Here is a 12,649-nt window from a genome sequence, read left to right as displayed (position 1 = left end):
AGCTCTGTCAGATAACATCTTTGTCAGCCTCCCGCCAGGCTGAGAAAGCACTGGAGTCTAAAGGCACTGGGCTCTGATGTAAGGAAGTCAGAGTCAGCCTCCTGCCTGCAGCTGTTCAAACTCACTGTCCTTAAAGGCTGAGCAGCAGTCTGCTGAGCGCCTGGGGCACTGCCGTGCACTTGGTGGCAAGAGTGATGTCAAAGTGGTGTTTTAGTAAAAATAACCTGATGATGATGGGAGTAAGCCACAGAGATGGGAGGTGGGAAAGCAGCTAAGGGACTTTGGTCATTGATTCGTTTATTCAGTTATTCAGTCAACCAACACCTGCTATGTCCCAGGAATTGGACCAGGCTTTAAGCAATGTTATTTCCAGAGTTCCCTCATGGATCCAAGAATATTAAAACACACCAGCAAACTTTCTTACCAAAAATGACTTGGACTGGAGGTGAAATGTCTGCCTTTGTACGTTCTGCCTTGGTTTTCTGGGGCACCTAAGGCATAGACACAGCAAATTGGTTTCAGTTGCTTCTTTAAAGGGAACAGGGATACCAGAGAGCCCCACAGCCCCACCCTGGATGTATAATTGTTTCTAGGCCAACCTCTGTGACAGCTTCAGCCTGGTTCTCGGGATACCAAATACCAGCAGCTGCCGGGGACCAGACCACCTGTGGCATCAGGAAGGTCTGCCCACCCACCCTCCTTAACATAACTGCCTTTTGTCTCAGGAGTCCTTTGGTTCACACTGACTTTCCTGACTCAGGGGTTCTTTGTCATCAGCCTCAGTAAGAAGAGGTGACCAGGAAGACACCCAGGCCTGAGACAAGAGCGGAGGGAAGCAGGGCAGCGCTGTATTTCTCCATTTTCTAGGACACTTCCCCTGAGAGAGTTTCCTGCCCGTGACTTGGGACTTGCTTTCCCTTTTGACAGTTTTTTTTTTTTCACATTGGACAACCCAAAACAAGTAAGACTGTGATTTATGTTTCAGAATCGACATAAGGATTTCGTGATCTCTCTCAGACGCTCAAAATATTTGTTGGTTGACCACCAAGTATATCTCCTGATAGCACCCTCTCACCACCGCCCCCATTGCCATGGGAAAACCTGTGCCCTTTTCTATAGTTTCTGAGATTGACATAAAACATCTTCCTGTCCTGCTGCTCCTCCCACAGTCTGCCCCTGCCTCTGAACAGCTGACTGGGCAGATACGGAAGTGCAGCCCCGTGGATGCCATTTGTCTTCATTCACATGGCCCCCCATGCCAAGGGCAGAGACCATGCCAAGGGCAGGGACCATCCATCCCTCTTCACCCACAGGAAAGCTGATGCTGATAGCCAGGAGTCCACCTCATTTCTCAAGGGCGACTCTCCTATCCCAAGGACCAGAGCTCCCCACCCTGATAGGGAGCCAAACCCAGTGGCACCTCCGGATAAGGTGACAGAGAGAAGACACACGTGGTCAGAGAAGAGCAGACATGGGAGTTTGAAGACTGGGTGGCCCAGCCTCAGATTCCTATACCCAGACATGACATGGCTATAAACTGTAAATATCACAATTACAATTCGTTTTGTTCACATTTGAGACACCACAGACCTCATCCCGCTTTAGAGCAGCCTCCTGTCTAAGAAACCCAGTTGGGAGAGTACAAACATTCATGCATGTGGCCAGGCAGAGGGGGCGGGCCTGCCAGTCACTTCGGTCCCCACGGTAACCCTGAGAGCCTCTGGCCCCTCACATCTGCTGGACAGTGACGGATGGAGGAGCGTACACAGCAGGTCTGAGTATTTAGTGCTATAAGTCTGCTAACAAGTCTGCCCAGGAAAATGTATCTTCTCCTATCTTGACAAATGCCTTAAAGGCTGGGCTTGGATTTAGGATCTTCAGATTCCTCTCAGTTCTGTGGTGAAGTGGTGCCTGGAGAACCAGCTCATCCAACCTTCCCTTCAGATGCCAGGTACACCCCACATTGCAAAGGAGCCCCAGCGCATGCAGGATACCACCACCTGTGGGCTCCCAGACTGTTCACCTGAGTTGTCCGAGCTCCCTGGAAACCATAACCCCTTGGCCACCCTTCAGGCCAAGATGTGGGCATAATCCTGGTCGGTCCTTGGGAGGAGAGACTGGGAGAAGAGACTCACACAGGCCCATGGGCAGGCTGGGCCCATGGTGCAGGTACCCTGGGGTCAGGGCAACAAGTGTAGCTTGGAAGGTGCAGCACAGCACGGGCCCCAGCACCCTGGCCTTATGGGGAGGGGCACGGCCAGGGGTCCGAGTAGGACCCTCTGACATGGGTGAGGCCCCTCCTATTGAGGGCAAGAGCAGCACTGCTCACAAATGATGAACTTGGAAAGTAAGATTCGGGGGGTGGGGGGGGGGTGGGATAAGGAACATATTCCAAATCAGGCAACTAGTTTCCACCTGAGGTCTTAGGCCAAGCCTTCCTCTCTCCTGGATCCTGACCTGGATTTAGTAGGGCAGATGCCTTCCTTAAAGAGTGGGTGGTTTCCATTGTAGCACCCTCAGAGATGTCCGCCTTACTTTCACCTAAAAACAATATTGTTAGATGTAGTGTTTCCAATGAAGCAGTCCCCAGCTGAGGGGCAGGAAGGGTTTTAAAAACCAACCAAAGACTTGTAGGCTATGGAAAATTCAATACAACTCACAATGTAGTTTTCAACTCAAATCCTCAAATGCTTCCTGTGAGCCAGGCTGTGCTGACACCTGTTAACTGACACAATCCAATATTGAATATTTTGAAAGAAATAAGAAAAATCGGGCAGCCTGATGTTAAAATTAAGCAGTCCTGGCCAGTATGCTCAGTTGTTAGAGCATCAGCACTAGCACCAAAGGGTTGAGGGTTCGATTCCCAGTCAAGGGCACGTACCTGGGTTGCAGGTTCGATCCCCAGCCCTGGTAGGGGTACAAGCGGGAGGCAACCAATCGATATATCTCTCCCAAACAGATATTTCTCTCTCTCTCCCCCTCCCTCCTTCCCTTCCCCTCTCTCTAAAAATCAATGGAAAAAATATCCTCAGGTGAGGATAAATTTAAAAAAATAAATAAAATTAAGCATGCAGCATGAACATCGCTCAACATATACCATCCCTATTTTTTTTAATTTTATTTTAAATCTTTATTGTTCAGATTATTACAGTTGTTCCTCTTTTTTCCCCCATAGCTCCCCTCCACCCGGTTCCCACCCCACCCCACTCCCTTATGCCCCCCCACGCCCTTACGTCCCCCCCACATCCATAGGTGCATGATTTTTGTCCAGGCTCTTCCCGCACCCCCCACACCCCTTTCCCCCAGAGGATTGTCAGTCCACTCCCTTTCTATGCCCCTGAGTCTATTATATTCACCAGATTATTCTGTTCATCAGATTTTTTATTCATTTGATTTTTAGATTCACTTTTTGATAGATATGTATTTGTTGTTCATAATTTTTATCTTTACCTTTTTCTTCTTCTTCCTCTTCTTAAATAATACCTTTCAGCATTTCATATAATACTGGTTTGGTGGTGATGAACTCCTTTAGCATTTTCTTATCTGTGAAGCTCTTTATCTGACCTTCAATTCTGAATGATAGCTTTGCTGGGTAGAGTAATCTTGGTTGTAGGTTCTTGCTGTTCATCACTTTGAATATTTATTGCCACTCCCGTCTGGCCTGCATAGTTTCTGTTGAGAAATCAGCTGACAGTCGTATGGGTGCTCCCTTGTAGGTAACTAACTGTTTTTCTCTTGCTGCTTTTAATATTCTCTGTCTTTTGCTTTTGGCATTTTAATTATGATGTGTCTTGGTGTGGTCCTCTTTGGATTCCTTTTGTTTGGGGTTCTCTGTGCTTCCTGGGCTTGTAAGTCTATTTCTTTCACAAGGTGGGGGAAGTTTTCTATAATTATTTCTTCAAATATGTTTTCAGTATCTTGCTCTCTCTCTTCTTCTGGCACCCCAATAATTCTGATGTTGGTACGCTTGAAGTTGTCCCAGAGGCTCCTTACACTATCTTCATATTTTTGGATTCTTTTTTCTTTTTGCTTTTCCGGTTGGGTGTTTTTGCTTCTTTGTATTTCAAATCTTTGATTTGATTCTTGCGATCCTCTAGTCTGCTGTTGGATCTCTGTATATTATTTTTTATTTCAGTCAGTGCATGCTCAATTTCTAGTTGGTCCTTTTCCATATCCTCTAGGGCAGGGGTGGGCAAACTTTTTGACTCGAGGGCCACAATGGGTTCTTAAACTGGACCGGAGGGCCGGAACAAAAGCATGGATGGAGTGTTTGTGTGAACTAATATAAATTCAAAGTAAAGGAGCAGAGGGGAGAGCAAGAGAACCCTCCGCTCTTTCGGCTCCGCGGGCCGGACAGAACAGCCGAACAGGCAAGATCCGGCCCACGGGCCGTAGTTTGCCCATGGTTGCTCTTGGGTCTCACTAAATTTATCAGCCTTTTCTAGAAAATTCTTGAAAAACCTATAACCATGGTTTTGAACTCGATATCCAGTATTTTGCTTTCCTCCATTTCTTTCATTTGTGACCTGTTTCTTTGTCTCCACATTTTGGCTGCTTCCCTGAGTTCATAGAATGGCTTTGTGTGCTAGGTGTCCTATAGGGCCCAGTGGCTCAGCCTCCCCAGTTACCTGAGGTGGACACTCTTGGTGCACCCCTTTGTGGGCTGTGTGCACAGTCTTGTTGTAGTTAAGCCTTGATTGTTGTTGGTATCACTGGGAGGAATTTACCTCCAGGCCAGTTGGCTGCGAAGATCAGCTGTGTCTATGATGGGAAAACTTCTGTGCTGGAGACACCCTTATGAGGCAAGACTTGCTTCAGTGGGGCTTTGGTGCTCACTGAGTCTGCCCCCTGAGTGAGTCCCTTATGGATCTGAGGAGTTGTAATCTGGATAGTCCTATTCTGACCCCTGGGTACACTGGCTCTCCAAGGAGGTGCTAATTTAGCCTCTGCCTGAAACCACCCAGCATGAGCTACAGAGAGATCTGCAGGTTCCTCTTCTTTGTTTGGGTTTTGGAGGTGCCCAGATGAGGCCCAGCTGTGAAGCAATGCAAGCTGCTGTGGGGCCTTGGGCCTTCTTTTGGGTGTTCTGGGTCTCTCTGACTCAGCTGCAGTTTGATAGGTAAGTTTAGCTTTCAAAGGACCAGGCCATTCGTATGCAAAAGCCTCTGCGCACAGCTTGGATGGGGCAGAGTCTAAGGGCAGAGCAAACAGCAATGGCTTCCCATCAGCCCTGCCCTAAGAGGCCCCAGGGTCTCAGTGTCCCGCGGTAATCGCTGCAAGCACCTCTGAGAGAAAGCCGCCCTCGAGTTCCGCCCACTGCCAGACAGTCCAGTTTCTCCCCGTATGAGTCTGGGTCCCCAGAGTCTCGCCCGGAACTGGAGTTCAGAGCAGTCGGGAGCTTGTGTCTCCCTTCAGCCTGAAAAAGCCAGCCTCGTACTTAGTTGCCAGCCCTCTCCGCACGCGTGCCTCCATACCTCTGCCTTCCGCACCTCCTCTGAGTCTCAGTGTGCTTTTCTCTTTCCTTCTAGTTGTAGAATTTCCACTCAGCCAGTCTTCCTGTGGTTCTGGATGATGTCTGTTTTGTCTTTTAGTTGTAGTTTTGAAGTTGTTGTGTGAGGCGGCAAGTTCAGGTGTTTACCTTTGCGCCATCTTGGTTTCTCCGCTACCATCCCTATTTTAAAATCATGTTTTGAATTCCTATTGTGGCTGAACAGTGGAACAGCACATAGCAGACCACAGTCTTCACACACCTGCGTAGATCACACCGTAAGAGAATTAAAACAAAATGTTCACTTGTCCTTTATAATTCTTCATAATGAATTTAAATATCTGCAAAGGGCATAATGTTGGTATATTTTAAATATTGCCATTTTAATAGAAAGCTGAAGCATCACTTAAATGTGCTCAGTACAATTTAAATCTCAGAGCAATTTGCCATCATCATTCCCCTTCTGTAAAATAGGCTTTGCCACTCGTCCTTCACCGAGAGAAATTTCACAAAGTCCCTCTTTCTCCTTGATCTCATGTTTCCACTTCATTTCTCCAGAATGTTATCCCAAAAAAAGATACAGTTACGGCTGAAAGTCTTTGTCACCCTATCATACTTCTCCATAACAGAAATATATACCTACCAGTAAGATTAAAACCTTTTATTTGGATTTCATGTGGACCCATATCATACACACTCAAAGAGAAAGAAATTCATACTATGACCTGTCCGACAGTAGTCTTCCCAGACCATTTCTCCAAAGGGAGGCATTTTTCAAGATAGTGAGGAGATACCATTAAATTTAATTTATTACCTCAACTACCAATTACATGTTATATCTGAACTCACAACAGGCCCAACTGCCCTCACCAGAGATACACATCTGAAGAGGCAAGCATAGAGCCCTACCTGAATTTATAGCATCTTGATTAGAGAAGTGTCTCAATGAAAGGCTTCATAGACCGAAAATTTCCAACCAAACTTTGCTTGATAATAATCATCAGAGATGCAAATTAAAACGATGAGGTAATAGCCATTCACACCTGTCAGAATGGCTATCATCAATAAGTTAACAAATAGCAAGTGCTGGTGAGGGTGTGGAGAAAAGGGAACTCTTGTGCACTGTTGGTGGGAATGCAGAATGCAGCCACTGTGGAAAGCAGTATGCAGTTTAATCCTCAAAAAATTAAAAATGGAACTGCCTTATGACCCAGCGATTCCACTTCTATATTCTAAGAAACCCGAAACACTAATTCAAAACAATATGTACGCCCCTATGTTCACTGTAGCATTAGTTACAGTAGCCAAGATCTGGAAACAACCCAAGTGCCCATTCAGTATGAGTGAATAAAAAATCTGTGATACATTTACACAATGGAATACCTCTGGGATTGCAGCATCCTAGAGCTTGCTCTATAGTCTCTTGGTACACCTCCTCTCACAGTGGTTTGTGTGGGCGTTTACCTCCATGATGTGATAGAAGTTCCTAGCATCCAATTCCTGTGCATCCTTCACAGTGCATAGCACGGAGCCCACCCTGGTAGAAGTTTTTCAATATGCATGTAAACCTGCAGCGAGTCTTGTAGTCAAAGGAAATGTATTTGGAGCCACACAGACTTAGGTTGCAATCCTAGCTGTGCTATTGCAAAACAAGATTTGGCAGTAATTACAAAGGCAGAAGGATGTGATTCATGTCAATTATTCAGAGCAGTGTCTGGCATCCAGGAAGTGCTCAAAAGAAAAATGACAGTAATACTACATGTAAACACATCCTATCTAATAAAAGAGCGATATGTAAATTAACCATCACTCTGCTACACCCACCAGCCACGCCCATCAGCCACGCCCATCAGCCAATCAGGAGCGAATATGCAAATAAACCCAACCAAGATGGCTACGGCCACAGAGAGCAGGAGGGAGGTTTGGGTTTTCCCAGCAATGGAGGAACCAAGCTTTCCGCCTGCCCTTGCCGGCCTAGGCCTCCACTCAAGGCTACAAAGTTTCAATGATAGAAGATACATAAACCCAAACAGAAATGGTGGAGGCCATGGAGCTGGAAAGAGCAGGAGACTAGGGTTGCCCCCAGCGATGGAGGAAGCCAAGCTTCTGCAGCCCTGGCCGGCCCAGGCCTCGCTTAAGGCTACAAAGTTTCAATTATAGAAGATACATAAATCCCAATAGAAATGGCTGCTGCCATGGAGCAAGCAGAAGGCTTGGCTTTCGCTCCAGGCTACAAAGTTTCAATTGTAGAAGATAAATAAACCCCAGATACCAGGGTCTCCACTTGGGTCGCCAGCGGGCATGGCCGGCCTGCAAACCACCACAGGCCCCTCGCCCAGGCCACCCCATGCCCCAAGGGAACCCCACCCTGATCCAGGACACCCTTCAGGGCAAACCAGCTGGCCCGCACCCATGCACCAGGCCTCTATCCTATCTAATAAAAGAGTAATATGCAGATTGACCATCACTCCAACACACAAGATGGCTGCCCCCATGTGGTCAAAGATCCTGCCCCCATGTGGACACAAGATGGCCACCACAAGATGGCCAGCAGGGGAGGGCAGTTGGGAGGGACCAGGCCTGCAGGGGAGGGCCGTTAGGGGTGACCAAGCCGGCAGAGGAGGGAAGTTGGGGGCAACCAGGCCTGCAGGGAAAGGCAGTTGGGAGAGACCCAGGCCTGCGGGGGAGAGCAGTTGTGGGTGACCAGGCCAGCAGGGGAGGGCAGTTAGGGGTGACCAGGCCTGCAGGGGAGGGCAGTTAGGGGTGACCAGGCCTGCAGGGGACGGCAGTTAGGGGCAAACAGGCTGGCAGGGGAGCAGTTAGGCATCAATCAGGCTGGCAGGGGAGTGTTTAGGGGGTGATCAGGCTGGCAGGCAGAAGCGGTTAGGACAGGCGTCCTCCAACTACGGCCCGCGGGCCACATGCGGCCCGCCGAGGACATTTATTCAGCCCGCAGGGTGCCGCTGCCAGTCCTGCTTAGCAGCCGACTCATCCCGGGCCCACAGTGCGCATAGGAATTTGTTCATAATTTTTTCTTTAAACTATAGTCCGGCCCTCGAACAGTCTGAGGGACAGTAAACTGGCCCCCTGTTTAAAAAGTTGGAGGACCCCTGGGTTAGGGGCAATCAGGAAGGCAGGCAGGCGAGCAGTTGGGAGCCAGCAGTCCTGGATTGTGAGAGGGATGTCCGACTGCCTGGGCAGTTGGACATCCCTTGAGGGGTCCCAGATTGGAGAGGGTGCAGGCTGGGCTGAGGGACACACACCCCCATGCACGAATTTCATGCACTGGGCCTCAAGTAACCTTATAAATCGTAATTACAGTATGTGAAATTGTATTCATCTAAATTTTCATTAACACAGTAATAATACAAGATGAACAATAAAATTACCATTATGACCTCTAGTACTAATGAAGTTCTTGAGTATATCCTTTAGAGCAGTGGTCGGCAAACTCATTAGTCAACAGAGCCAAATAGCAACAGTACGATTGAAATTTCTTTTGAGAGCCAAATTTTTTAAACTTAAACTTCTTCTAACGCGACTTCTTCAAAATATACTCACCCAGGCCGTGGTATTTTGTGGAAGAGCCACACTCAAGGGGCCAAAGAGCCACGTGTGGCTTGCGAGCTGCAGTTTGCTGACCACGGCTTTAGAGAATTAAAGGAAAGCCATAACTAAACTTTTTTTAGATATATATATAAATGAAAGAAGAAATACCTCACCTGGCATAACTTTAAAACTTGAACATACTCAAGAAAAGGTTTTTAAGTCCCCACCAGTTTTCCTCTCCCCAATGGCGATGCTGTGTGGTCTCTGTTAGCAACAGTTCCTTAGGAGTGTATTCTGAGGTTACAGAAAGCCCTAGTGGCGAGAACTCATTTCTTGTTTTAATCCCTTTGGTTTTACTACTCCTTTTGCAGACACACGCACAATATCGATGCTGAAAAACACATCTTGAGCAGTTAACCAACCTCTCTCCGCTCCTAGAGGAAAAACTGAGGAATTGGACATGGGAATCCTTGCTATATGAGTGTCAAAAAGAGGAATGCAGGTCCTAACAGTCATTCTACTTCACTCCTTAGCTACCCATGATTAAGCCAAGGCAGCACATGTGGACCAGAGTCCACAGACTCTGATGTCGGTGATGTCCTAGAACTCAGAGGGAACATCAGCACCACAAGGCCATCACAGGAGGCGTGATTTTGTTCCAGGCATGCGTTTATTGAAATCTGAATAATGGATTCCCACATGATACAGCATCCTTCCCCACCCCCTAGATTTGCTCCAACTTTAACTTTCAGTGACAGAAGAGGCAAAGAGTGATACATGTCAATGATTATAAAAATTTATGCTCTACAGTAAAAAAAAAAAAAAATTCCTTTCAATGTGTCAGTGGTTTCTGAAGAACCCCCACCTCTTTAGTCATTTAGCATGCCCATGGAAACTTGCACAGTCACATCTAACTAGAGTACTGAGTGTCTACAGATTTATCCCTCAGCGTCCACTTTGAAAGACAAAAGGCATGGGGCGGAGAAAATAATCAAAGATGAGCCACTCAGTCCTCGGAGCCCTGCTAGATCCCTCAAGGCTCATCTCCAACGGCTCAATTCCTTCAAATATCAGATTCTAAACGTCCCACAATCTCATTCAAATGTGTGTTTTTATGGATTAGAAAATCAGCATTTCCTTACAAGAATACATAAACAGTTTTTGCCTTGAGAACCTATATAACCGAAAACTTTGTACTGATATTTTGGAGCTGAGAGAAGGGACAGCTGTAGTGTCCTCTCGTGGGCCCTCAAGTTTGTTTTTTGTTGCTGGTATATTTTAATCAAAAAAGAGAAGAAGTCTCCACTTTCTCTTTGGATCATCTATTTCAGGTAGAACAATTTTTAGAAATCCTTAGGCTATCATTTCCAGGGCCTTTCTTAATTTCCTTGAGAAAGAAATTAAATGGGAAACATGCAATACCAAGTTTTCAACTAGATATTCCCTTCCTCACATCATACAAACCTTCACGTCATATGACCTTCATTTAATTAATACATTAAATGACTCCACTAGACAATCAGAGATTTGAAATATTAGAGACAATTACATCCCACATCGACAGGCACACAGGGTGGTATATTTGAAAAGCCAGGTACATTTTTGAAAGATCATGCCTACATTGAGTAAATCACATAGTTGTGGGACGTTGAAAAGAAGTTGATGAGGAAGAAGGCACAATGCGAAAGTTCAAGGGTAGACAGAACAGAAGTTCTTTTGGCTTGGCTTGTTTCTAACGTAGGAGGAGAGGGAAACAGGTGTATTAAAATTACTTTTCAGGTGAAGGTTTCTGTTCGTCGAAGCAGCTAACACTGGCTTCTTTCTTCCTGATCCAAGGCAGCCTTTTCTGCCATCGGCTTCTGCAGAGGTGTTTAGTCTTCCGCCATGTAGAGGTGGTACATCAGGGCCACGACCAGTGCGGAGATGGCTGGTATCACCCAGTTGGTCCACCAGCTGGAAAGGAACAGCAATGATGCTACATGGTGTTTGATGCAGGTGACACAGTCTCTGCACCTTCCAGTTACCATGGAAATCATCTCTAACCTCTCCATGAAAGACCACTCTGAGCTGCTAAAAGTGATGTGAGCTGGCATTCTGGCCAATTCCACTATAATTCTAGCTTTATAAGAAAACTAATGACCTCCTCCCCCACCCCCCAGTTCCACTTATATCTCCTTCTATAAATGTATACAAACAGCTATGAATTACTCCCCCAAAAGATGTTATGATCTAGGACTGGTGACTTACCTAAAGGACTCTGGGGGTTACATGTCACAAGCTCACAAAGGGAATAGTCCTTACAGGTTTTATTCTAGTTTCAGACATTCATTAAGAACTTAAAACAGCACTCTAGATTGAGAACCAGAAGGAAAAGGTTCCCCTTTTGGGAGAGCCTTGGGCAAGCGCTATGGCCAAGGGCAAATCTGGCACGCTGAGCTGGAAGGAAAGGTAAGGGCTTTGAACCATAGGGTGATTAAGATTGATCAGTACCACAGCTCTACCGCTTGTTTTCTGTTTGGAAAAATCTAATCTTTACACGCATGTAGTAGACTTAGCGTGTTAAGAAACCACAGTTGTAAGTTCACAAAAATGACTAACTGACCTAGTGATCAGTCCTGAGGCAGAGAATTTTGGACCTACTATAAATAACAGATTACAGATCAAATCAGGGGCAGCGCTAGGGAGGTCTTTAATTTAGATGTGAACCTATCATTTCTTAGGAAACAGAAATTAATACATAGGTTTTAGAATCTGAATAAAGCCAGACAACACCTATGTATATGTCCACTTTTTGCCATACATTTTCCATCCTTCAATCCTCTGCACACATCAATCCATTCAAAGACCAAGTCAGTATAAAGATTTCAATTGCAGAAGGATCACAAGTGTGATTTTCATCTCGGTGGGGTTTCAGTTTCCCTTTTGGAAGGAACAATGTGGCAGTGAAGAGTAAGGTGGGGCACTGCCCGGAGGCAAGGAAGGGACCCGAACACCAACAGCCCAGGCAATTAACTTTCACAGGGTGAAATAAATTTGGCATAAATCTGTGGTTTTGAGCTTGGGTCCAAAATATATATTTATTTATTTATTTATTTTTTATTGATTTTTTACAGAGAGAAAGGAAGAGTGATAGATAGTCAGAAACATCGATGAGAGAGAAACATCGATCAGCTGCCTCTTGCACACCTCCTACTGGGGATGTGCCCGCAACCAAGTTACATGCCCTTGACCGGAATCGAACCTGGGACCCTTCAGTCCGCAGGCTGACGCTCTATCCACTGAGCCAAACCGGTTTTGGCCAAAATATATATTTATATGGTGGAAATTATACAGGTCAATATGACAGACCTGCCAAAAATGTTCCCATGATCTTGGACTAAAATGAAGAAATCTAGTCCACGGAACAAGTGATTCGGGCCACACCTGGATGACAGGGTTCCATTTCAGGGCCACGGAAAAATGAGCCATGCTTAGACAGATGGAATAACTGCCGTTTAAGGAACTGACCCACACATCAAATGAGGAAGGAGATACAATGTATGCCTGGAGATTCAAAGGTTGTGCGGCCCTTGGACTGCCCTGTGGGGAAAGGAGACTGGTTTGCTCTGTCTG

At 46.2% G+C, this 12,649-nt stretch overlaps 1 protein-coding gene across 5 annotated transcripts in view; it reads right to left on the bottom strand.

Moving 5' to 3' along the window:
* The window catches only part of CYB5A (cytochrome b5 type A), a 67,094-nt gene that overhangs the window by 28,797 nt on the left and 25,648 nt on the right, over window positions 1–12,649 (bottom strand). For 3 of the 5 annotated variants that reach the window (XR_013961544.1, XR_013961546.1, XR_013961547.1), the window contains exons 5-6: window positions 10,810–10,990; window positions 425–491 (exon numbers count right to left, since the gene is read on the bottom strand). Coding sequence is in view for 1 of the 5 variants with exons in the window: in XM_080686593.1 (XP_080542719.1) it covers window positions 10,909–10,990 (82 nt within the window). In the remaining 4 variants the exon portion in view is untranslated. Of the gene's footprint in view, window positions 1–424; window positions 492–8,806; window positions 10,991–12,649 lie in introns of those variants that run through there. The other 2 variants (XR_013961545.1, XM_080686593.1) reach the window with 2 other exon arrangements.

Source organism: Plecotus auritus (genome assembly GCF_963455305.1).
Source record: "Plecotus auritus genome assembly, chromosome: 8".
NCBI lineage: Eukaryota > Metazoa > Chordata > Mammalia > Chiroptera > Vespertilionidae > Plecotus > Plecotus auritus.
Note: the sequence above shows the minus strand (reverse complement) of the source record. Positions and strands in the feature narration are given on the sequence as shown.